Genomic DNA, 26,042 nt, shown 5'->3' on the forward strand with positions numbered 1-26,042 from the left:
GACCTTCAAATATGTTACGTAGCACCCAAAATTAAATATTCTCAATCCAGTTGAAAACCGGAATTGGGGGATAGCGAAGTTGGATTTTTATCACAATCCGTACGATTAGGGTTCCATTCCCGGAAACGATTTCCCGGGAAATCAATTTTCCCGGGATTCCCGATTCCCGGGATGCGCACTTTAGTTTCCCGGGAAATTATTATGTTTAAGTGTTTACCAATTTTTGGAGACTACTGTGGTCGGTTAAAGTATTTGGAAATCCTTTTCTTATTTTGCAAATTTGATGAGGGAGTATCAATTATATTTTTGACTAACATCTTCTCACTGATCCCATAATGAAATATTCTATTTAATAGTATATTTCGCTTTCAAAGTAGATTACTCCCCATATTATAAAAATAAAGTTTTTATCTGTAAATGCTACAGTATTGTACGGTTGAATTCTAATGCGTGTTGAAGGGAGGCGAATCAAAGCATAAGTTTCCATCGGTCGTTTATTTATTTAGTAAGCCCAATCGTTACGAGCATTAAGAAGTCGAAATAGAAAACGAGTATTGAATGAAAATTCTCAATAGCAAGAATAAAGTTATTTAATTGTACAGAGGACAAATTTTCTCCAGATCGCAGATATTTAAGTAAGGGCAGTGACGGCTCTGGTAGGTTTATTGTCAGAGGCTTATTTTTAAGACTTTCAATACTTTTTGATTCAAACCCCGATACGTGTTCCAAACAGATTCATGTTCCGAACAATCGTTTTTGTTTTGAGATATTGCTTTCTTTTTCTAAATTATAGTGAACTATTGAGAATTTACTGTCTGGATATGTCAGAGTACGAAAGTTAACATATTTCAGGTCTTTACTATAAGGCCATTACAACAGTCTAATAACAAAAAACTTGCCAAACTTATGCAATTTTATGCGTTTCTGGTGCTGCTGGGAATTTCAAACAAAGTTTGACAGAAAGATTCAATTAATATTGATAGTTATGACCATAAAACGACCATAAAACGATCGTCTGGACCTATTTTTTCGCTTTTGAAAAAAACATTTATTTCTTACATACTTCAAATGCAAATGTGCTCAAGTGTTCGTATCAAGGTTCGTATTATAAATCAAATTTGACCAAAATATTGTTTGTTTTAATAATATATACGAACGAGTACCAGAATGGTTGATGTTAGAAATCTTCCGGCAATAACAGAACAAATCCTGTCTTCTCTTCTCTTCCATACCAAGGAAGAATCAAGGGATCATCTGGACATAACAGATCTTACTCTAGACATAGACATAGACCTAGGTAACGTTTATCGAACTAAACAGAGACAACTTTCCAGACTTTTCAACAACTCGCTAATCATTTTTGCACAATGTATCAAGTATCAATCCCTTGAGGTCGAGAGTATATTTTTATCCTTATTATCGTAGTTATTATTTCACGTTACGATTTTTAGTTTTGCAAAATTGTTTTATTCCCGGGATCCCGGGAAATCCCGGGAAGTTACCATTTTATTTCCCGTTTCCCGGGAAGTTAATTCCCGGGAAAAATGGAACCCCTACGTACGATAAACCTAACTTCGGAAGTGGTGCGCTGTTTTCATATCGCGAAGCGCTATTCAGCGCACCACTTCCGAAGTTAGGTGTAACGTACGGATTGTGAGAAAAATCCAACTTCGCTAGCACCCAATTTCGGGTTTCAACTGGATTGAGTATATTTGGACCACGAACTCAGCGACACTTTTATGAGGAAGCGCTTAGACGCCAGAATTATAGAATACACAAACATTATGCATAACATGTGCTTTCAAAGCGTCAAAGACTTTATTTTACCTAATGCAACGTACAACAGTAGCTTACAATGGTGGGGTCGCTCATAAACGACTCATAATTATTAGTTATCCGCATCAACTATTAGGGACATTCGGACGGTAGAACGCACTTATCGTCTTTGTTACGCACGTATCCTTCCTCACAGAACCATCCCTTTACGCAAACATCAAGGCACGCTTTGGGTTCAAGCTCCTTGATCGACTCACATGTGGGCGGGCACGCAGAACCGCACGTCAGAAACACCTCATGAGGGTGAAGAGCTTTGTCTAAAATCAATCACATTTCCGTTAATACTTTGTCCATACATTGATAACACATTTGTTTCAATTGATGTACCTTTATGAGCTCCAACAATGGCCACTGTCAGCACCAAACAGAACATTAAACTGATGATGGATCGCATTTTCACAGCACAGGCACGAAAACAAAACTGCACTTGGGGATTGACCTACGAAAGCACTGAATGTGAAAAGGTGCCCTGCCGCGGCAGTTATATATCAGCTGCGGTGAGTTCGTGGTGAATCACGCCGCTATTCTGGAATTGTCTCGCTAGTTGTTTTCCAAGGTATGTTTGAAGTTTCATTTACTTTTTTTCTTGCTGTAACGATTTTATGTAGACATCACGTTCACAGCTGGCAGACTGTCCGTTGGACTCGTGTTTTTGTGTGTAATGTGTTTACAATTTACTTTCTTAAGGAAATCCCACGTTTCGATCGTTAACTATAATTATTGATTGCAAATAGTAAAGAAAAGACACATTCCATCTGGAATGAACATTATATTTGAAGAGCGTTGCCAGATTTTTGACTTGAAATCGTTACAACATTTAGTAAATATATCGCCTTACATTTGGAGATGGATTATGATCTATAAACGGTAAATTCATTTGAGTTTAAACGCGAATTGAATTTATATTTTTCCGGAAAATTGTCAATATTTTAGGAGAAGTGGAATTTTGTTTGAACTTCCGAGGGAATATTCTCTCAGAAAATTTCTTTTACCACTAATTCACCAGATTTTTAATGTATCTTATATTACCTTCCGATAATCGCATTAGATGTGAATTGTTGTTCAATATTCTGCTCATATCGCTCATATCACAAAGCGGGAATTTCTGAACATTCAGACATAGCGATACAATTATAGTCACCATCCAACACCAATCCAGGGCGGCAGAAGCAACCTTCAACGCACACCGGTGGACAAGTGATAATTGCACCCAGCGTGCCGCATGACGTTGGGCACGCCGAACCACATTTATTGAAAATCCTGTCCGGGCCACAGGGATCTGTCGGAATGAATCGATCGATTAGCATCGTATTTCGAACGGATTGATTTTGCAAACCTACCGGTGTCAATTGGACTAGCCAGGACGGCCGTAACCAAGGCCCCGAGCAGGAGCAAGGCAGCTGTGTTCTTCATTGTGAAGTCCTCACAACACTATTCCATTGCGGAGATCGGTTCCGTTTTAATTTATAAAGTGGGATGGGTCCAGGTGAACGAGTGGTAACATCTTGCCGAAGATAGGCACACCATAATGTAAAAAAAAACATTCTACTGATACGAGCATCCGGTGCTATCTCCGATAAGTAGGCATAATATCGACATCCGGCTTTTGTGTAGAAGATGTTTTCTTTGATTTTAATTATGGTTTCTGTTAAATCCCAAATCCCAACTATAGCCTCAGCATTTAATATAATGGAACCTAATTGCCATCTTCCCGCTTATATGCAATTAGTGAAGACTTACTTACTTATGGATCCTGTACACCTCCGGTGGTGCAAAGGGCCGACTTGAAAGATCTCCATCCTGAGCGTTGCCCAGCTCTTGGCAGCCCTTGCTTTCTTGATTCGTGCGCCTATGTCGATCTTGGTACCTCCGTCTGACGCCATTTGGCTACCAAGATATTGGAAGCTTTCAACATTCTCCACTGGATACCCGGCTACTGTGAAACTGGAAGGGGCACCGTGTTTACATCCAACCAATTGGTTTTGTTGACGTTGATGACTAAACCTGCCGTAGAGGAGCGCTCGGCAAGGTCGTTGAGCTTACTCTGCATGTCAGAGCGCCTTTGAGCGAGGAGTGCAACGTCATCAGCCAATTCGGTGCTCCATGGTTATAGGCTGCCATAGCAGCCCGCGGATTGGTTCACGGTCAATCGCACCTACCAGAATCTCGTCGATTACGATGAGGAACAGTAACGGTGATAGAATACATCCTTGCCTACGCTATGTTTAAAGGCAACTATTATGCAAGGTGAATGCACCTCGGATGTTAAGCCGTAAGGTCATAGTTTTTGACCTCTAGTTTAAGGATCTGTGTCGGTTGAAATATTTCATCGGTGAAAATTTGACTTTTTTACCATTTAAAAGGATATTTTCAACCTAAAAATCTATTCTGATTTTTAAATTTTTTTTGAAGCAAGTTATATAAAATCCAGGTACTAATTTTTTTTCCTGATGCTTCAAGGAAAATTTTCATATAAAAACAATTTTCATATGATGAAAGTTGCAGAAGTTATACTAGAAATACTGTTGATACCGAACATATATTGCATTTTTCGATAGCGAATTCTTGTGTACCTAACTGCATATCCCATACGTTTCTATTAAAACACCAGCAACGCTGCACCACTTGTTACCATAGAAACAGAATTTAACGCTGGGCAGGTCAAGGAAGATGCTCGATTATATTTCAATTGTGTTCATAATCATCTTCTGGAAGGAGAAGGAGAAGACATATATGACACAATTTTAGACAAAACCCTTCCTCCAGCGCTACATTAGCTGGTGTGATTGGTCTACCAAATTTTCGGCCCTGTAGCAAAAAAAAAACATCCAGACAAATCTGAAGTCTGGACAGAGGTCAACGCAACTCATCACGCTCAACATGGTTTCACTGGGTGTTACTGCCGAAGTCTTTTAGTAAAAGAAGGTGTTTTGAAAGCAAAATAATGCAATGGTTATTACAAGGTATTGGAGAGTCTACCATAGGTAGTTGATTGCTGTTTAAGTGTAACAATGTTGGACTTCTATTCAGATGCCATACGAGCTTTTTTTGACTGTTGGATAGCAGCCGGGCTACCAATCACCGAAAAATTTCTTATTTTGATATCCCATGTTCTTGAATTTTGTGAGCGCATCACAGGGAGGCCTTACAAAGTATACGGAGGCCTTACAAAGTATGTTAAAGAGTGATATTATATTGTTAAATTTAATAATACTTCTTCCTATTGGCATTACATCAACCACTCTGACATATGCCGTCTCGGAGCTAAGTGTTCATTTAGCACTTCCATAGTTATTAACTGCGAGGTTTCTAGTCCAAGTTACCATTTTCGCATTCGTATATCATGAGGATACGATGATACTTTATGCCCAGGGAAGGCGAGAATATTTCATAGACAAGACCGGGAATCGAACTCACCCACTTTTAGCATGGTCTTGCAGTGTAGCAGTGTAATTCACCGCACGGCTAAGGAAGGCTCCAGATCTATTCATAATAAACCGTAAGAACATTTAAGACTGGCAGTAATTTCAATATAACTTCTACTATTTTCATCATATGAAAAATGTTTTTATATGAAAATGTTTCTTAAATCATCGGGAAAAAAAAGTAGTGGATGGATTTTATATAACTTGTATAAAAAAATTCAGAAAAGGTTTTTAGGTTAAAAATATTACCTTAAATAGTAAAAACTCAAAATTTCACCGATGAAATATTTTAATCGATCCGTACTTTGGACCAATGAACCAATTTTGAGTGAAATGAGTTTCCTAACACTAGTTTAACTTAATCCACTCAAAACATATTAACCAAAGCTGAGTTTAGTTTACCCAAAGTTGACTTTATTCATCTCAAAATTGAGAATATATTAATTTACTGAAATTTATAATATTGATTTATTGTAGTATTATTGTATTATAATACTAAACAATCTCATTTAAGACCACGCATATTGCTTTATGTTTAACAACAATCATGGGAAACAAAAGAAAAACGGAAAAACTACCTAAATTTTGAGTAGAATTTATTACGATATTTTCATCAGTTAGTAGTTTGAATTAAAAAGAAATCGTCCAAATTTCATAATCGAATTAGAAGCAAAACCTAAACCCACATAAGTCTCACAATACACGTAAATTAAACCCACAACAAACAAGTCTAGCGGGATTCGATTTGTCATGGAGCATACGTTCGCGTAACTTACAAATCGCCTTAATTAAAACTTAAGTCAATCCCAAAGACCACGTAAAAACGACTCCAGTGTGCATTACATTGGCTTCGTTAAAAATACCAATACCACGAAGCCGGCTTAAACCACGGAATCAATAAATTTACAGAGAGTGTTCCGTGCATACCTATCGCAGTCAAAATATATATTCTATCCACAAATTTGCAAACAAACGTAAACAAATCGTTTACCTCCGCATTGACAGTGAACTGCCGGATGAATTTTGACAGGTAAATGAACCTGAAGGACTTGTAATTTCAACTTTACTAATAATACAAGTACTAATATTATTAGTTGGTAAAACATTATTATGCGACGCAAATTACAAGTGCTTGTAATTTGTTAACTTGTAACTTGTAACTTGTAGCTAATATTATTAGTCTGATTATGCTACAGGGCCCAGGACCCCATTGTGCAGCACTCTACACGAAAAGGCCTCGTACTGTGCTTCGATGAGGCCTTGCGTCTCAGGGCGCCCCACATATTCTCGTGATTGCGACGGTCGAAAGCTTTTTCGTAGTCAATGAATACCAAGTAAAGGGACTCTTGGGATTCGTTGACATGCACCAAAATGATACGGAGCGTGACAATATGGTCCACACAGGATCTTCCGGTACGGAATCCGGCCTGCTCTTTTTTATCGTTGTTCGTTATCTATTGAGAGTAATTTCCGCAAACCTTGCCAGGTGGTATAGATTCAATGTAGTCGGTTAGAGGGGTTCGCGGAAGTCAATATCCAGTCGGGAATAATATCGGAATAAGTATTCACCGTTTTCGTATTATTTATTCTTTTTATCAACCCATCATTCTTTGGACAATTATGGAACAATAATATGACTTTTAGGAACACCGCAATAAATCATTTATTTTTTAATTGTTATTGGCTTAAGTTCTTTTCTTTCAAATGTCCATTCGACGGATCGTCATTAGACTAAATGTACCAAGATTATTAATTCGAAAATCCACTTTCGACCAAACGACATATGACCAAATGTACGAAGATTCTTCTTTCTAAAATCTGATTTCGACTAAATGTCAATTCGACCAAATGTCCATTCGACGTAGTGTCCTTTCGATCAAATGTCCTACGTCTCTACTGAATTAAAAGTTCATTTTCGACTAAATCTCCCTTCGACCAAATGTCCATTCGACGTAATGTCCTTTCGACCAAATGTCATTCGACGAAATGTCTTTCGACAAAATGGTATAGATTCGCTAAAGCAGCCCACGGTTTAATACACGGTCAATCGCACCAATCATGATCTCGCCGATTACGATGAGGAACAATAGCGGAGATAGAATACATTCTTGACTTGCTCCAGCTACTACACGCATCGGGTCAGACAAAGATCATTTATGTAGGACTCTGCACGTAAAAGCTTCATACTGTGCTTCGAAGAGGCCGACGATTTTGTCCGGAGCTCTCGTCCCACAGATTATCGTGGTTCACCCGATGGAAAGCTTCTTCGTAGTCAATGAATAACAAATGGTGGTGTGCAAAACTGTGTGAAGATTTCGTGCGAACACTCTAGTTCGTTCGATTCGCGCCGGGGACTAAGACAAGGTGATGGACTTTCGTGTCTGTTGTTCAACATTGCGCTAGAAGGTGTCATGCGGAGAGCCGGGTGTAACAGCCGGGGTACGATTTTCAACAGATCCACTCAATTTATTTGCTTCGCGGATGACATGGACATTGTCGGCTGAACATTTGCAAAGGTGGCAGAACTGTACACCCGCCTGAAACGTGAAGCAACAAAAGTTGGACTGGTGGTGAATGCGTCAAAGACAAAGTACATGCTTGTGGGCGGAACCGAGCGCGACAGGGCCCGTCTGGGAAGCAGTGTTACGATAGACGGGAATACCTTCGAGGTGGTCGAGGAATTCGTCTACCTCGGATCCTTGCTAACGGCTGACAACAATGTTAGTCGTGAAATACGAAGGCGCATCATCTGTGGAAGTCGGGCATACTACGGGCTCCAGAAGAAACTGCGATCGAAAAGATTCGCCACCGCACCAAATGTGTCATGTACAAGACGCTTATAAGACCGGTTGTCCTGGACACATGGACAATGCTTGAGGAGGACTTGCAAGCACTCGGAGTATTCGAGAGACGGGTGCTTAGGACCATCTTTGGCGGTGTGCAAGAAGACGGTGTGTGGCGGCGAAGAATGAACCATGAGCTCGCCCAACTCTATGGCGAACCCAGTATCCAGAAGGTAGCTAAAGCCGGAAGGGTACGATGGGCAGGACATGTTGCAATAATGCCGGACAGCAACCCTGCAAAGATGGTGTTCGCTTCCGATCCGGCAGGTACGAGACGGCGTGGAGCGCAGCGAGCGAGATGGGCAGACCAGGTGCAAAACGACTTGGCGAGCGTGGGGCGTATCCGAGGATGGAGAGATGCGGCCTCGAACCGTGCATTGTGGCGTCAAATTGTTGATTCAGTGTTATCTGTTTAGATGTTAACTAAATAAATGAAATGAATACCAAATCGAGGGACCTTAGAATTCGTTGACTCCAGAATAATACGAAGCATTACAATATGGCTCACAAATAATCTTTCTTGGCGGAATCCTGTCAGCTGCGATCGGAAAGTCGTGTCTATCGATCGCTAAGATGCCCTGCTTCCAGTCAGCCAGAAAAGTCGCGGTGTTCCAGATATTGCGAAATCGTTGATGCAACATTTGCGCAGATAGCATGGGGTCAGCTTTAAGCAACTCTGCTGAAATGCGATCGAACCCGGAAGCCTTATTCATGCTTCGGATAGCAGTTTTAATCTTCTGCATTTATGAAGCTTCTGGTACTGTGTCGCTCCCTAGGTTGCTCAAGCCGAAATGTTGATGGTTGGTTGAGCGTCGAAACTTGGGTGTTTCAACTTTCTCCCTTCGTCGGCCAGGAGTCCACCATCGCTAAATTAGCACTTTTAAAAGCAAAAAGAGAAATTCTCCATAAAGAAATCAAAATTTTCCACGGAAAAAATACAAAATTTCCATAAATAAATATTAGTAATATAAATATACAAAATAAATATTTGAAAATGAATCATGAAAATTTAAAACTTTCCACGAAAAAATCAATAAAGAGCAATAGAAAAAATATGAAAATTTCCATAAAGAAATATAAAAAAGCAATTTTGCTTTTAAAAGTGCTAATTTTTATTTGTTTTGTGGAAAATTCCCAATTGTTTGTGGAAATGTTACATTTATTTATTGCTCATACTTTGATTTCTTTATTGGTAATTCCCAACTTTTTTTGACGTAGGACTTACGTCTCTCTTTACTATACCGGGTGTCATTCCAAAATATTCAAATCGACCGCGTTACGCTGTGTTGAAAGATTTTAAACGTTAATAGCGTTCGTCTCAATGGACGAATTTCTGCGGTAAGCCCTCAATCGACAGATTTCAAGTATGCCTTTCATGTCCATGCTTGATAAGACCCGAAAAACTTGTTTCAATAGGCATGAAACTGTTTTCAATGAAAAACATTGAGATCAAGGATCATTGGTGCAGACACCAGCGAATGAGCAGCCGCTGGGTCTGCCGAGAAGCCATAAAATAGCGCAACGCGATTTTTTCCTTTCATTCTGACCGGGACAAGCGAAGCAACCGCATCATCGATTGAACAGCACTCACACCTTTTAGCAGGGAATGAAGTCTGCACCGATCGCTTTTTCGGCTCGACACCATCGAAGACACCATCATCAGCCGATTAGCAGCCGACAGCAGCAGTCCACCCTTTAGACCCGACAAAGCAGCAATGCTGAGCAGATACCGGCAGCAGCAGCAGAGTCGAGCCGAGACCGGCCGGCATCGTTGCTGAGCCGAGACAGGCTGAAGAAAAGCCACATGATGCAGCATGTATGTCCAAAAAACAAACGGTTCTTCAGAGAGCCAATAATAGAGATCAATATCAAAGCTTTCAATACCCTTCGGGATAGAAATTGTACTTGGGTTATTTATTATTTATTCAGACTAAGGCCGAAGTGGCCTGTGCGGTATGTAAGAGTCTTCTCCATTCGGCTCGGTCCATGGCAACACGTCGCCAGCCACGCAGTCTACGGAGGGTCCGCAAGTCATCTTCCACCTGATCGATCCACCTTGCCCGCTGCGCACCTCGCCTTCTTGTGCCCGTCGGATCGTTGTCGAGAACCATTTTCACCGGGTTATTGTCCGACATTCTGGCTACGTGCCCGGCCCACCGCAGTCTTCCGATTTTCGCGGTGTGAACGATGGATGGTTCTCCCAACAGCTGATGCAACTCGTGGTTCATTCGCCTCCTCCATGTACCGTCCGCCATCTGCACCCCACCATAGATGGTACGCAGCACTTTCCTTTCGAAAACTCCGAGTGCGCGTTGGTCCTCCACGAGCATCGTCCAGGTCTCGTGTCCGTAGAGGACTACCGGTCTAATGAGCGTTTTGTAGATGGTCAGTTTGGTACGGCGGCGAACTCTATTCGATCGAAGCGTCTTGCGGAGTCCAAAGTATGCACGATTTCCAGCCACTATACGTCTCCGAATTTCTCTGCTGGTATCATTTTCGGCAGTCACCAGTGAGCCCAAGTACACAAATTCTTCTACCACCTCGATTTCATCACCACCGATGCCAACTCGCGGTGGGTGGCTCACATTGTCTTCTCTTGAACCTCTTCCTATCATGTACTTCGTCTTCGACGTGTTGATGACTAGTCCGATCCGCTTGGCTTCCCTCTTCAGTATGATGTAGGCTTCCTCCATCTTCTCAAAGTTACGTGCCATAATATCTATGTCGTCGGCGAAGCCAAATAGCTGGACGGACTTATTGAAAATTGTGCCACTCGTGTTAATCCCTGCTCTTCGTATTACCCCTTCCAAAGCGATGTTGAATAGCAGACACGAAAGACCATCACCTTGCCGTAACCCTCTGCGGGTTTCGAAGGGACTCGAGAATGCCCCTGAAACTCGAACTACGCACATCACCCGATCCATCGTCGCTTTGATCAACCGTGTCAGTTTATCCGGAAATCCGTTTTCGTGCATTAGCTGCCATAGCTGGTCCCGATCGATTGTATCATATGCGGCTTTGAAGTCGATGAATAGATGATGTGTGGGCACGTTGTATTCGCGGCACTTCTGCAGTACTTGGCGATTGGCGAACACCTGGTCCGTGGTGGAGCGTTCACCCATAAACCCGCCTGGTACTGACCCACGAACTCCTTTGCAATTGGTGCTAGTCGACGGCATAAAATTTGGGAGAGTACCTTATAGGCGGCGTTCAGCAATGTGATTGCGCGGTAGTTGCTACAATCCAACTTATCGCCCTTTTGTAGATGGGACACACGACACCTTCCATCCACTCCTGCGGCAAAACTTCCTCCTCCCAAATCTTGGTAATGACCCAGTGCAGCGCTCTAGCCAGTGCCTCACCACCGTGTTTAAATAGTTCTCCTGGTAGTTGGTCAACCCCAGGGGCTTTGTTGTTCTTCAGCCGGCCAATCTCCTCCTGGATTTCCTGGAGATCCGGGGCCGGTAGAATTATGTCCTGCGCGCGTTCCAGGTCCATCACCATACCGCCATCTTCGTCTGCCACATCGCCATTCAGGTGCTCTTCGTAGTGCTGCTGCCACCTTTGGATCACCTCACGCTCGTTCGTAAGAAGGTTCCCGTTTATGTCCTTGCACATATCAGGCTGTGGCACGTGGCCCTTACGTGAACGGTTCAACTTTTCATAGAACTTTCGTGTGTTATTAGTGCGGTACAGTTGCTCCGTCTCTTCACGGTCTCGATCTTCCTGCTGACGCTTTTTCCTCCGGAAAATCGAGTTTTGTCTGTTCCGCGCCTGTTTATATCGTGCCTCATTCGCCCTCGTGCGGTGTTGCAGCAATCTCGCCCATGCTGCATTCTTCTCTTCTACTAACTGCTCACATTCGCCGTCATACCAGTCGTTTCTCCGATCCGGGGCACCGTGCCAAGTGCAGCGGTTGCGGTGCTACCAATGGCGGATCGAATATCTCTCCAGCCATCTTCAAGAGACGCTGCGCCTAGCTGCTCTTCCGTTGGAAGTGCCACTTCCAGCTGCTGCGCGTATTCTTGGGCTAGCCTACCGTCTTGTAGCCGCCCAATATTAAGCCGCGGCGTCCGACTTCGACGCGTGTTGTACACCGTCGAGAGTTTTGAGCGCAGGCAAACTGCAACGAGGTAGTGGTCGGATTCAATATTCGCACTGCGGTAAGTGCGGACGTTCGTGATGTCGGAGAAGAATTTACCGTCGATTAGAACGTGGTCGATTTGGTTTTCCGTTTCTTGGTTAGGTGATCTCCATGTGGCCTTGTGGATATTTTTGCGGGGAAAGAAGGTGCTTCGTACTACCATTCCGCGGGAGGCTGCAAAGTTTATGCATCGTTGGCCGTTGTCGTTCGATACGGTATGCAGACTATCCGGTCCGATGATCGGTTTATACATTTCCTCCCTTCCTACCTGAGCGTTCATGTCACCGATGACGATTTTGACGTCCCGCAGTGGGCATCCATCGTATGTCTGCTCCAGCTGTGCGTAGAACGCTTCTTTCTCGTCGTCGGGTCTCCCTTCGTGTGGGCAGTGCACGTTGATGATGCTATAGTTGAAGAAACGGCCTTTAATCCTCAGCTTGCTCATCCTTGCGTTGATTGGCTGCCACCCAATCACGCGTTGGCGCATTTTTCCCAGCACTATAAAGCCGGTTCCCAGCTCGTTGGTAGTGCCACAGCTTTGGTAGAAGGTAGCCGCCCGATGCCCGCTTTTCCACACTTTCTGTCCTGTCCAGCAAATCTCCTGCAGCGCCACGACGTCGAAGTTGCGGGGATGTAATTCATCGTAGATCATCCTGTCGCAACCTGCGAAACCTAGCGACTTGCAGTTCCATGTTCCAAGCTTCCAATCGTGATCCCTTATTCGTCGCCTAGGTCTTTGCCGATTATATCGAGTCGCATTATCTCTTATATTGTTCGTAATGATTGGTTTTCCAGGCGGCTTATTGGGCCTGCGCAAACCTCCTGTCTCGCCGGAGGGCCGTCGTGTCAGGGCTGTTTAGCGTCCCACCTAACACCAGGACTTGGGCTTGTGCGCTTTGAGCGGCACACGGTCGCTTTGGCGGAGGCTACTCGCGGATACATGCAGCTTTTTATAGAGGTTTAACAGGGCCCACTGTCAAACCCCACCACATCCTAGGCAGGCGCCACAACTCGCAGATGGCCTGGGGAGGGATCGTCAAGCCCTTGGACAAAGTCCCTGCTGCCCCGGAAGCAGCAGCAGAGTCGAGCCGAGACCGGCCGGCATCGGTGCTGAGCCGAGACAGGCTGAAGAAAAGCCACATGATGCAGCATGTATGTCCAAAAAACAAACGATTCTTCAGAGAGCCAATAATAGAGATCAATATCAAAGCTTTCAATACCCTTCGGGATAGAAATTGTACTTGGGTGCCAAATCCAATATTCTAGTGATAAAATTTTATGCGTGATTTTCATAAATAGCGTCAAAACTAACAGTGGATAATTTTTCTGATTTAACCGCGAAGTGGACGAAGGACTTCGCTTGACCATGCCTAAAAAAACATAAGATGTCCAAATCTCTCACATAATATTTGGATATTTGGATTAAAAAAAAAACACCGATAACAGCTCAAACATTAATAAACTATCAATCGATTTTTCATCAAATGTTGGATTTTTTGGCATTGATCAAGAAATATCTAGATAAACATTGTTTGATACTGACCGCACACAAAGCGAACGTGACTGAATGATCGTCCCATGTTACCAATTCTAAATCTTATCGTTCGAAATCCCATGTCCGGGTGTTTCTTTCCATCTACTACTAACAATGTTGTCTGAGAAAAGAAGACGTACTTCTCACCTGAACTGCAATTCTATTCTATGCTCGCTTGCCCGCCTTATTGGCCTGTATCAAGCGAAAAGTCCCGTTAGGAAATAGACGAGCAACAAGCGTAAAAAAGAAGAAGCCCTTCTCGAACGCGTTGATGATGATGACGCTTCGGCTGACAAAGAAGCGGGATACAAGACACTGGCTGATTGGCCCATCAATTGGGGTAGCAGAGAAGATTCAAAATAAGGTATAAAAGAAAAGTACATTCTGCTCGCCGAGCCTTCAGTCTTTTTATATCACAACTACAAATTCGCGGTTATTTGAAAAGATCGTTTTCTTACTTTTGGACTTAGCTGAAGCAAACAGCCTTTTCAAGGCTCTAAGAGTTAAAAATAATGTTCTCCTTCAGTCGCTATCGCACGGATTAGGAGGCCCTACATCCCTGCTGGGCCAACTTGTGGCTTATTTCAGGCAGTCCTTCAGTGGGAAGGTTGCCACTGTCGAGGCTAATATTCCGTGACCGGACAGATACTTCCTGAATTGTTTTTGATGATTCTTGTTCGAGGTAGATTTGATTTCTGTGTCGGTTTGATGAGAAGATTTTGACAAGGAATGGTATGCAACGCCGATTATTTATCCAAAATAGTTGATGTGAGAAATTTGGACATGTTATGTATCTTAAAGGCATGGTCAAGTCAAGTCCTACGTCCACTTAGCGGATATGTCACAGACATTACCCACTGTTCGTTTATGGTAAATTTCTAATTCCTTATGGAAATTTTATTTTGCTGCCATTGCCTTTACTGTTGACAATTTAGTTATCATGACAATTGTTGTAGTTATTTTTACTATTTCTTGAAATAATCAATTTGAACACGTTCATGTAGTTATTTTTACTACAAGACTATTATCAAGGCCTCTAGTCTGTAGGTAGTCTGTCATATCGCGTGTATTGTACTTATTACTCTACTGGAAATACATCAGAAACAAAACGTTTGATGGAGCCTAGATTTATGTGGACTATCAAAAATTTGTTGTGAATTTTCGAAACCATAAACAATTTTTCTTGTTTTGTCGAAATCTTTCAGATGAGGTGTGAATCATCTGTGTACACCGGTGGACTACCGTTAATACATTTTTTTCCCATTTTTTTGTGGAAGACTATCTTTGGAAATTGATAGCGAAACCCCTTGGATGCGCTAACAATACACTGTTATCAAATTTTGACTATGATTTTTTATCACCTATCAGACATGATACGATAGGCGCCATTCTACACTGATTTCATACAAAGGGTTTATTCACAATTTACGTTACACGTATCATGAGGGTTCTGTTCGCCATCAATATTTGTGTCAATGCTGGAACTGGATTTGCCATGAGGGGAAAATATAACATCATTTGCATCCAGGCAATTACTCATATGCAGCAGCTTTATGAGTGAAATTATTGATGTCACTCATAATAGTAGGTAGTTTGTACAACTAGTTGCAAAAAGATAATTTTTAAAGCACGAGTGGTACGTTTATCCAACGAGGATAGTCGATTTTTTTTTCCTCATGCACTGTTTCAACTTGCCCCGCATATCGGGGCGTTCTGTAATAAAATATTACGTTTAATAGCAAGGGTGATGTTATTTCAACTTGCCCCTTTGCATGCATTGCAATTTCCCTCGATGGGTTAAAAATGCGGAACAATTTGAAACGAACAAAATCCAAAAAAATAAACGGATCTTCGATTCTTCATAACATTTATGCTTATATAGCATTGAATGATTGAAAACAGTAAAAATTTGATGAAAAAAATCTCCCAAACAATATTTTGTAGGGAAAGTAGAGAAAGCACATGTCTAGCGTACTGGTTTCGTGAGATCAAACCCCACCGATGGAAGCTATTAGTTTTTTTTTTTTATTAGTTAGTTTCAGTAAGTACATACTTCATCAGCCAGCTGTTTTTTTTTCTCTGGATCTAAAAGTTCGTGTTCAGTTTCGATTGCTTCAGGATCTGGAAAGGACTGGTGAAACACATTGAAGAGTTGTCACTACGAAAGGGAGGGTGACGAAAATTATAATTTTGCGCGACGTAATTAGTGAGCATACCTTCATCTTGAATGATTCATTTACATACAGCGTATCTCCTATTTGTTTTGGCCACTATAAGAATGATTTGAGACAGCTTTTCAATCGTGTCAAAACAACTGCAGAATGAAGAACTTCGTATCCATACTCCTGCTTGGGGCCATGATTTCAATGGCCTTTACCTGGCCAATCGACCCTAGTAAGTTGATTTTAGATTCAGAGAATCTCAAAATCTCAATATCTACTCAAAGGTTATCTTAAAATTTTACAGATTCGTGTGGCCCGGTTAAGATTTACAGTCTGTGTGGAACTGCATGTCCAGCATCGTGTGATTTATTGGATACCATCATACCATGTCCATTGATCTGTGTCGAAGGATGCTTTTGCCCTGAAGGATTAGTGCTGGACTCCGAAGAAAATTGTATTCAGCCGTTTCAATGCCCAGGAAAGATAAATTGGCGTGAAGGAAAGTGAAAGTCAGTACTACTAAGTTCTATTTATACGGTAGACTTGACGTACTGTGCCACAACAGGTATTCTGATGAATTCATAAATATTAAGAAAATAAAGAGATTTAAAAAAAGCAATACATTCTAATTGTAATTTGGAATCCCAATTATTCGATTAATTAAAGGCATTTGGTCATAAGTGCATAGTCTTACTAGCATTTACAGGATTCGATTCGTCATTAATGATTTTTGAGGGAGTGCCAGTGTTTAGGAACGTAAAACACGGAAGCCACTTGTTACATAGTTTCATCTAATCGATTTCTCGATCCCAAATTCCCACACTTTTTTTTTTAATATTTCCTGATTTTGTTATATGTTCTACCGATTTTTGCTTTGCGTTCAACCGATCGAAGATAAAAATCAGTTGAGAAAAAACTAGTGGAGAACAACATTGGTTCATACGATTCGTATGATGATTTGGGGATGACATGGCGAACATCGATACTATGTTTATAGATAAATTAATTTCATTACGAGACCGCACGTATAGAATATAATACCTAATAATTTATTGTGTCAATATTTAAACTATCACATATATGTTGCTTTGAATGTTCTACCGAAACTACATACAATATTTAAAGTATAGCGAAAAAAAGAAAACATGTTAAATTAACTCAAGAAAAAAACTATCACTACCCCGTTCTTCCCCTATGTGAATATTAATAGGCATAAGTAGTAGCATTATTGGGACAATCCACCGGTTCCACACATTTGTTGTCCGGGTCCAGAACGAAACCTTCGCGGCAGAAGCAGCCAGGCACACAAATTTCCGGACACGGTTCAGGTTCCTTGTGCTCGATTGTTTCGCACGTTTCTGGGCACGCCGATCCACACTCGGTGAACACTTTGTTCTCATCACAACAGTCTGAAAATCAGAAAATAGGACAGTTTCAAAAATCAAAACATTTCTTTCATCGGATATGACTACTTACGTGGTTTGCCGAAAGAAGTGACAAATAGTGCCACCGACATCAGCGTAGCGACCAGGATGGAACGCATTTTGTTGAGATTTGAGGTAGCAAAGCAAAAGTGGTCGATGGATACGAATAAGTTCGCATTGATAACGATGTTCTGAAGATTACTGAATATCACGAACGAACCGTGGAAGCCCTTTTATAGACGGACTGATTCTGATACGCACTTTAGGGCGCACATTATTATTGTTTTTATGTGATTCATTGCTATCAAAGGGATATCGACAATTAACCGACACTTTGTTTACTGATTTTGTATCGCATCACACGATATAGTATACTGTATTTATAAACAGAAATGGAATTTTTGGTGGAAAACAACTGGAACTTTAGATAACAAATGTAACGCTGCTGAACAACAAGATACACCTATGTTAGCTAGCAATTATGAATTTCTTATAGGGAACAACGTACCATGCGTTTGTTTTTTCTCAATTTGGTAGGGGCGTAGACGCGGGTGGAGGCGCGTGGTACATCATAGTTTATTACCGCTACCCGACAGAGCAAACAAACAATCCTTATTTTTTAACGCCTAACAACACTGATTATGGTTTCAAAAGCATGCATCATACAGAAGTTGATGATGGGCTAACAAAGCTAGCAAACTCAAACAATTCATCAACAATCAGAGATAAGATTTGTATTGTTCTAATTTTATAAACATACAAACTGTAATTGAAGATCAATGGTAGGCAGCAATGCTGATAAATGTCGTCTCATTCACTTGAACGCTGACACACAAATCTAGTCTGCCATTTTTTGCCCTTTTCGTCTTCCATGCTGTCTCATTTGAATAGTGCCTCTAGTCAATTGAGTTTTTCTATTCTGGTTTCTGAAGTCAATTACACTAAATAAGTGTTTACCAAATATTTGGAAGCACAGTTGCACATAAACTGGGTAGTTACTTATAAGATGATAAGAAGTTCCATAATGGGGTTAACAACCATCACAAACATATGATTCAACGCGTTGAATAATTATATGCCTGGTTTGTTCATTTTTCTCGGTGATAAAAGACAAACAGAATCAGTTTTTTGATAACGTTTCGGTTTAATCCTTTCAGCCATCATCAGATATTCCAAGACGTACACTTCCCACCAGTGGCGCCTGCAGTGGGTGGGACAAATAGGACATGTTATTATTATTTATGTTTATGAGGTTTCATCACCGCGAGAAACTTACAGAGACAGGCCTGTTTTGGTAAAATAGTTCCCACGCTATCAGCCAAGCCGTTCCTGGGTGGACGTTAGGCAAAATAACAGCGATTTCAATTTCGTGTTGTTCTTCAATGGCCCTCTGCTTAAGTTTCAACTTCTATACAATTTCATACTTGTCGCTCGTTTGCGATAACTTTCAATTCTGTGCTTCATCGTGCTTTGTAAACATGCTCCCTTCCACTTTGAGCCTAGATAGTTCGATCTCACCGATTTATATATATGCGGTATATGAGAGTCCTTTCCATTCGGCTCGGTCCATGGCTAAACGTCGCCAACCTAGCAATATACGGAGGGTCCACAAGTTATCTTCCACCTGATCCATCCACCTTACCATCTGCGCACCTCGCTTTCTTGTGCCCGTCGGATCGTTGTCGGGAACTGGAGAACTGGAACCACCACAGTCTTCCGATTTTCGCGGTGTGAACGATGGATGGTTCTCCCAGCAGCTCATGCAACTCGTGGTTTATTCGCCTCCTCCACGTACCGTCCACCATCTGCACCCCATCGTAGATAGTACGCAGTACTTTCCTTTCGAAAACTTCAAGTGCGCGTTTGTCCTCCACGAGCATCGTCCAGGTCTCGTGTCCGTAGAGAACTACCGGTCTAATGAGCGTTTTGTAGATTGTCAGTTTGGTACGGCGGCGAATTATATTCGATCGGAGCGTCTTGCGGAGTCCAAAGTATGTACGATTTCCAACCACTATGCGTCTCCGAATTTCTCTGCTGGTATCATTTTCGGCAGTCACCAGTGAGCCCAAGTACAAAAATTCTTCTACCACGTCGATTTCGTCACCACCGATGCAAACTCGCGGTGGGTGGCTCACATTGTCTTCTCTTGAACCTCTTCCTATCATGTACTTTGTCTTCAACGTGTTGATGGCTAGTCCGATCCCCTTAGCATCCCTCTTCATTCTGATGAAGGATTCCTCCATCTTCTCAAAATTACGTGCCATAATATCTATTTCGTCAGCGCAGCCAAATAGTTGGACGGACTTTATTGAAAATTGTACCACTCGTGTTAATCCCTGCTCTTCGTATTACCCCTTCAAAAGCGATGTTGAAAAGCAGATACGAAAGACCATCACCTTGCCGTAGCCCTCTGTGCGTTTCGAAGGGACTCGAGAATGCCCCTGAAACTCGAATTACACACATCATCCGATCCATCGTCGCTTTGATCAACCGTATCAATTTTTCCGGAAATCGTGTTCGTGCATTAGCTGCCATAGCTGGTCCCGATCAGGCTTGCCAAAAACTCCTCGCCGAGTAGAAAATGAGCAAGAGCAAGAGTTTTTTTGAGGAGCAGAAATAAGCATCATAACTCACAACATTGTGCATCATTAAACCTGAGCTTGTGCGTCGCAAAACAAGAGCGAGTCTATCTGTTCATCTTTTCTTGTGGTGCGTCACTCACTTACACTCACACTCTAAACAGCCTCCACGATTTTTTTACATACAAAGCGTCGCCCGGGAGGCTCAATAAATGCTCTTCCGCCCGACGCTTCACTCACATGTGTTTTTATTTTGCTTTTCCTCACTCTGCGTATTTGTACCTCTGCTTTTTTACGCTTCCACTCAATTGTGAGGATGCAAAGGCAGCATTTTGCTGATGATGATTTTATTTGACTCTAGCGAGGTTGAGGAGTTTTGTCAAGCCACTCCCGATCGATTGTATCATATGCGGCTTTGAAGTCGATGAACAAATGATGCGTGGGCACGTTGTATTTGCGGTATTTCTGTAGTACTTGGCGAATGGCGAACACCTGGTCCGTGGTAGAGCGTTCACCCGTAAATCCCGCCTGGTACTGCCCCACGAACTCTCTTGCAATTGGTGTTAGTCGGCGGCGTTCAGCGATGTTAGAAAAGAAATAAATTCACCCCTACAACACTCCAGTAAAATGCTAATATCTTTGCGTAATAAACTTTAATCTTCTCGCGATTTTCAGCATAACATTCTGTATTTAATTCTAGAAGAACTGAATGAGTATCATGGTTCTTGATCGTAAATTGTGCTGTTCAACTGCACATCACTGTTTTTGGATGTTTCTGCATACATTTTTCCATATAAACATCCAACGAGTTTAGCACCACCCAAACGTTGACCGATTTGGCTGAAATTTTGTCCAGAGCATCAGGGCATCAAATAGAACCGAATAAAGAGGGCGAAAAATTGAAAAAGTGTTTTTTGAGCCACCCTACCCAGGGGCTTTGTTATTTTTCAGCCGGCCGATCTCCTCCTGGATTTCCTGGAGAGTATTTCCTTTTTCCACTTCCTACTTCATTCCTTCTTTTTCCTTCTTTCTTTTTTCTCCGATCTTTTTATTTCTTTCTTCTCTCTTTTTATTTCTCCCTTCTCTCTTTTTTCCTCCCTCCTTTTTGTATTTTTTCTTCTTCATTCATTCTTCTATCTTCTACTTTCTTCGTTCTTCCTTTTTCGTTCTACCTTCTCTTTTTCTTCTTCCTTCTTTCTTCTATATTCTTCCTTCTTGATGTTTCCTTCTTCCCTCGTCTTTCTTTCTTCTTTCTTCCTTTTTTCTTTCTTCCTTCTTACTTCTACTTACTTCTTCCGTCTTTTTCCTTTCTTATTTCTTCTTTCTTCCTTCCTCCATATGTTTTTTCTTTCTGCTTTTTTTCTTTCTTCCCTCTTCCTTCTCCCATCCCCAACAAATATTCAAAGCTTGTAGAGAGAAGCTTATTCAACTTGAATTGCTTGTTGGGTTTTCCTTCTACCTTCTCCCTTCCTTCTTCCTTCCTCCTTCCTTCTTTCTTCTTTCTTCATCCTTCTTCTTACTTCCTTCTTTCGTTTGCCTTCTTCTTTCTGCCTTCCTTCTTTAATTTTTATTCTTGTTCCTTGATTCTTTCTTCTTCCGCCTTCCTTCTTTTTTTGTTGATTCATTATTTAGCGATGATCTGGCTTCGTATTGCTTGCTACTCGTTACCACACTTATCAATTCTTACCTATCACATTTCACTTCACACCAATAACTTTACATTACTCATTTCTCATTTGTCACTTCTCACTTTCTTTTTTTCTTTATTAAGTAGAGCTCTTGTTAATAAATAGAAAAACATATACAGTGACCGGCATAATAAAAAGCCCACTAGCCGTTTTTCATACAAAATGGTCAACTTTGGAGATCTAGATCTCGATTGCGTATGAACCAATTTTGCTGAAAATTTTGATATAACTTGAATTTTACCACACCTGAGTTTCGAAACATATTGATTCATAGGCAAAAAATTATTGCGGTAATACCAAAATGATTTTTTGGCAAAAAATATTTTTTAAATATTTTGAGTTCTATAAGATGTAAACTGATTATTTGTTCAGCAAAAACGCGTATCTTGGCAATACAAAAAGTTTGCGGAATATACTTGTATACTAAGAGTTGTAGTTTTCAAGATATTATAAAATAAATTCTTTGCCAAAAAAAAAACGTTTTGGTATTACCGCGATAACTTAACCCTATGAATCAATATGGTCGAAACTCAGGTGTGGTAAAATTCAAGTTATATCTGAGCTCTGGTCAAATTTTCAGCAGAATTGGTTAACACGCAATCGAGATCTAGATCTTCAAAGTTGACCATTTTGTATGAAAAACGGCAAGTGGGCTTTTTATTATGCAGGTCATCAGGTTTGTTGGTGGCAATATAGTTGCCACTGCCTTATAAAGGGTTAATAAGAAAACGTATTTAACAAAACCTGCCAAAGCCGTCATTTCCTAGTTGATGCGAGCAGATTTTTTTACTGTACGAAATTCAACTGAATGGTGACTGTTAGAATTTCGATGGCGTCAACAGCGTTTTCAATTACGACTTTCGGTGATGGTTGCCGCAGAATATTTAATAGCAATAATGGCGTCTGCAGCTATCAGCGGTAAATCACTGAGTTGCTACAGCTTCTAAGTGAATGTTTTCGCAACTTATCATTAGGTTGCTGTTAATAGTTGGAAAGGCGCATTATGAAAAGTGAATCGGTCCTTTTCCCGCGAAATAGGATTGATTTGTCAGTAATTTTCTTCAAAGTTCACTGCTGCACTTGGCACGGTGGCTCCGGATCAGAGAAACGACTGGTATGACGGCGAATGTGAGCAGTTAGTTGAGGAGAAGAATGCAGCATGGGCGAGATTGCTGCAACACCGCACGAGGGCGAACGAGGCACGATACAAACGGGCGCGGAACAGACAAAACTCGATTTTCCGGAGGAAAAAGCGCCAGCAGGAAGATCGAGACCGTGAAGAGACGGAGTAACTGTACCGCGCTAATAACACACGCAACTTTTATGAAAAGTTAATCCGTTCACGTAAGGGCCACGTGCCACAACCTGATATGTGTAAGGAAATAAACGGGAACCTTCTTACGAACGGTGATCCAAAGGTGGCGGCAGCACTACGAAGAACACCTGAATGGCGATGTGGCAGACGAAGATGGCGGTATGGTGATGGACCTGGGGGAACGCGCGCAGGACATAATTCTACCAGCTCCGGATCTCCAGGAAATCCAGGAGGAGATTGGCCGGCTGAAGAACAACAAAGCCCTGGGGTTGACCAACTACCAGGAAAGCTTATTTAAACACGGTGGTGAGGCACTGGCTAGAACGCTGCACTGGGTCATTACCAAGATTTGGGAGGAGGAAGTTTTGCCGCAGGAGTGGATGGAAGGTGTCGTGTGTCCCATCTACAAAAAGGGCGATAAGCTGGATTGTAGCAACTACCGCGCAATCTCATTGCTGAACGCCGCCTACAAGGTACTCTCCCAAATTTTATGCCATCGACTAGCACCAACTGCAAGGAAGTTCGTGGGGCAGTACCAGGCGGGTTTTATGGGCGAACGCTCCACCACGAACCAGGAGTTCGCCATTCGCCAAGTACTACAGAAATGCCGCGAATACAACCTGTGCAACATCATCTATTCATCGACTTCAAAGCCGCATATGATACAATCGATCGGGACCAGCTATGGCAGCTAATGCACGAACACGATTTCCGGATAAACTGACACGGTTGATCAAAGCGACGATGGATCGGGTGGTGTGCGTAGTTCAAATTTCAGGGGCATTCTCGAGTCCCTTCGAAACCCGCAGAGGGTTACGGCCAGGTGATGGTCTTCGTGCCTGCTATTCAATATCGCTTTGGAAGGTAAAACGAAGAGCAGGGATTAACACGAGTGGTACAATTTTCAATAAGTCCGTCCAGCTATTTGGCTTCGCCGACGACATAGATATTATGGCACGTAACTTTGAGAAGATGGAGGAAGCCTACATCAGAATGAAGAGGGAAGCTAAGCGGATCGGACTAGTCATCAACACGTCGAAGACGAAGTACATGATAGGAAGAAGTTCAAGAAAAGACAATGTGAGCCACCCACCGCGAGTTTGCATCGGTGGTGACGAAATCGAGGTGGTAGAAGAATTTGTGTACTTGTGCTCACTGGTGACTGCCGAAAATGATACCAGCAGAGAAATTCGGAGACGCATAGTGGCTGGAAATCGTACATACTTTGGACTCCGCAAGGCGCTCCGATCGAATAAAGTTCGCCGCCGTACCAAACTGACAATCTACAAAACGCTCATTAGACCGGTAGTCCTCTACGGACACGAGACCTGGACGATACTCGTGGAGGACCAACGCGCACTTGGAGTTTTCGAAAGGAAAGTGCTGCGTACCATCTATGGTGGGGTGCAGGTGGTGGACGGTACATGGAGGAGGCGAATGAACCACGAGTTGCATCAGCTATTGGGAGAACCATCCATCGTTCACACCGCGAAAATCGGACGACTGCGGTGGGCCGGGCACGTAGCCAGAATATCGGACAGTAACCCGGTGAAAATGGTTCTCGACAACGATCCGACGGGCACAAGAAGGCAAGGTGCGCAGCGGGCAAGGTGGATCGATCAGGTGGAAGATGACTTGCGGACCCTCCGTAGACTGCGTGGTTGGCGACGTGTAGCCATGGACCGAGCCGAATGGAGAAGACTCTTATATACCGCACAGGCCACTTCGGCCTTAGTCTGAATAAATGAAATGAATGAGATTAAACTCTAGATTTACTAGATGCGAATAAAAAACAGAGCCAGTGAATGCAGAGCTATCAAATGCATACAAATATGCACCAACAGTTTTTATATAGAAAACTCTAACCCATTGCTAATTGGGTATGAAATGAATGCCAATAAATATTCAATTAATTAATATTCAATCAATCGAAGCGTTTTCCACACCCTCAAATAGATAAACCATCGAATATTTCTTCGCAATCTTCCCTCCTAATTCACATTTATTTTCCTTCTTGTATCGTTACCGGTTCCACCACCAACAGAGTGATAACTATGAGCACGACCCCGCCAACAACTCCCCGAGCAGCCGGCACACGTCTCCCGGCCGCAGTGCGGGGCCAAGTAATTCACCGGCCGGTGCTGCGGCGGCGGTATCCGGTGTGAGTCCACCGAAGCGATCGAAAAAACAAACGACGAAACACCGGGCAGCGGCCACGGAACTCGACAAACTGCAAACGGCTCCACCAATCAAATCCGGTGACCCTGGTAACAGCAACGCGTCATCGACACCTGCCGCGGGCACCATCGATCGGGTAAGAGCATAATATTTACCATATAGGTAGACAGAATTATACAATCGACAGTAACTCCTAACCTTGTGTTGTGTAAAAACCTTATCGACTTCTATCGCAGCGAGTTATGTTTTCGCTCATTATTGAAGCCAACATCAGGAAAAGATTTGCGATGATGCGCGGCCAAAAAGCAAGACAATGCTCTGGGTTAGATTCCCTAGTTAGTAAAATCTATAAACTGGAAATTTGCTCGACTTCATGAAGAAAATTATGTTTGGCCGCATCTTATAAAAATGTATAAAATACGCTTGTTGTGAAAATACTTTTGTACAACAAACACTAAACTGCATTAGTAACTCTAACACCTTCTCTATACTTTTAGAACGTTACGCCGCTACCCGGCTTCCAGCAAGCATTCGGGTCCACGGAAATTGGCAAATTTTCCGAAGCTTTCTTCAACAGCAACAGTCCCGACCCAAATGAACTCCATCCTGAAGGATCGCTACCGGCCGGCCACCATCATCACCATCCACACCCACATCATTCGCACCACGGCCATCCACCGCACCCTCTAAGGATGATGGATTCGCCTGACGTAGAGAACACGTTGAGTCCTCAATCGTGGGAACCGACGGGACCGGGTGATCCATACGAGACCACATCGACGACGACAACGGCGTTCAACCTGCAAATTGGCACAAGCTTCCATCCATCGTACTACGAATCGCCGTCCTATGCGTCGTCGGACCATGCGGTGGATTCCCCATTGGGGAACTACTTTAGCGAAATGACGCAGTGA

General features: G+C 42.4%; 3 protein-coding genes across 3 annotated transcripts in view; 1 reads left to right on the forward strand and 2 right to left on the reverse strand.

Annotated features, from left to right (window-relative positions):
* Positions 1-26,042, forward strand: part of LOC134209207 (LIM domain-containing protein A-like) — a 167,624-nt gene extending 141,582 nt beyond the window's left edge. Inside the window, exons 4-5 of the mRNA XM_062685199.1 lie at positions 24,995-25,264; positions 25,626-26,042. Of these exons, the coding sequence (XP_062541183.1) occupies positions 24,995-25,264; positions 25,626-26,042 (687 nt within the window). The remainder of the gene's footprint in view (positions 1-24,994; positions 25,265-25,625) is intronic.
* LOC134215040 (chymotrypsin-elastase inhibitor ixodidin-like) lies at positions 2,847-3,250 on the reverse strand. Its single transcript, XM_062694297.1, has 2 exons — positions 3,177-3,250; positions 2,847-3,115 (listed from the first exon to the last, which is right to left on the reverse strand). The coding sequence occupies exons 1-2, from the start codon at positions 3,247-3,249 to the stop codon at positions 2,925-2,927; spliced, it is 264 nt and encodes an 87-aa protein (XP_062550281.1). The 5' UTR covers position 3,250; the 3' UTR covers positions 2,847-2,924.
* LOC134215041 (cysteine-rich venom protein 6-like) lies at positions 17,004-17,775 on the reverse strand. Its single transcript, XM_062694298.1, has 2 exons — positions 17,421-17,775; positions 17,004-17,353 (listed from the first exon to the last, which is right to left on the reverse strand). Exons 1-2 carry the CDS (start codon positions 17,485-17,487, stop codon positions 17,148-17,150), a joined length of 273 nt encoding a protein of 90 aa, XP_062550282.1. The 5' UTR covers positions 17,488-17,775; the 3' UTR covers positions 17,004-17,147.

The sequence above is a fragment of the Armigeres subalbatus genome, chromosome 2, assembly GCF_024139115.2.
Source record: "Armigeres subalbatus isolate Guangzhou_Male chromosome 2, GZ_Asu_2, whole genome shotgun sequence".
Taxonomy (NCBI): Eukaryota; Metazoa; Arthropoda; class Insecta; order Diptera; family Culicidae; genus Armigeres; species Armigeres subalbatus.

Coding starts and splice junctions, on each gene's coding strand:
- LOC134215040 (XM_062694297.1), bottom strand. CDS start 3,249: ATGAAGAACACAGCTGCCTTGCTCCTGCTCGGGGCCTTGGTTACGGCC. Junction 3,116..3,176: donor GGCTAGTCCAATTGACACCG/GTAGGTTTGCAA, acceptor TCATTCCGACAG/ATCCCTGTGGCCCGGACAGG.
- LOC134215041 (XM_062694298.1), bottom strand. CDS start 17,487: ATGCGTTCCATCCTGGTCGCTACGCTGATGTCGGTGGCACTATTTGTC. Junction 17,354..17,420: donor CACTTCTTTCGGCAAACCAC/GTAAGTAGTCAT, acceptor TCTGATTTTCAG/ACTGTTGTGATGAGAACAAA.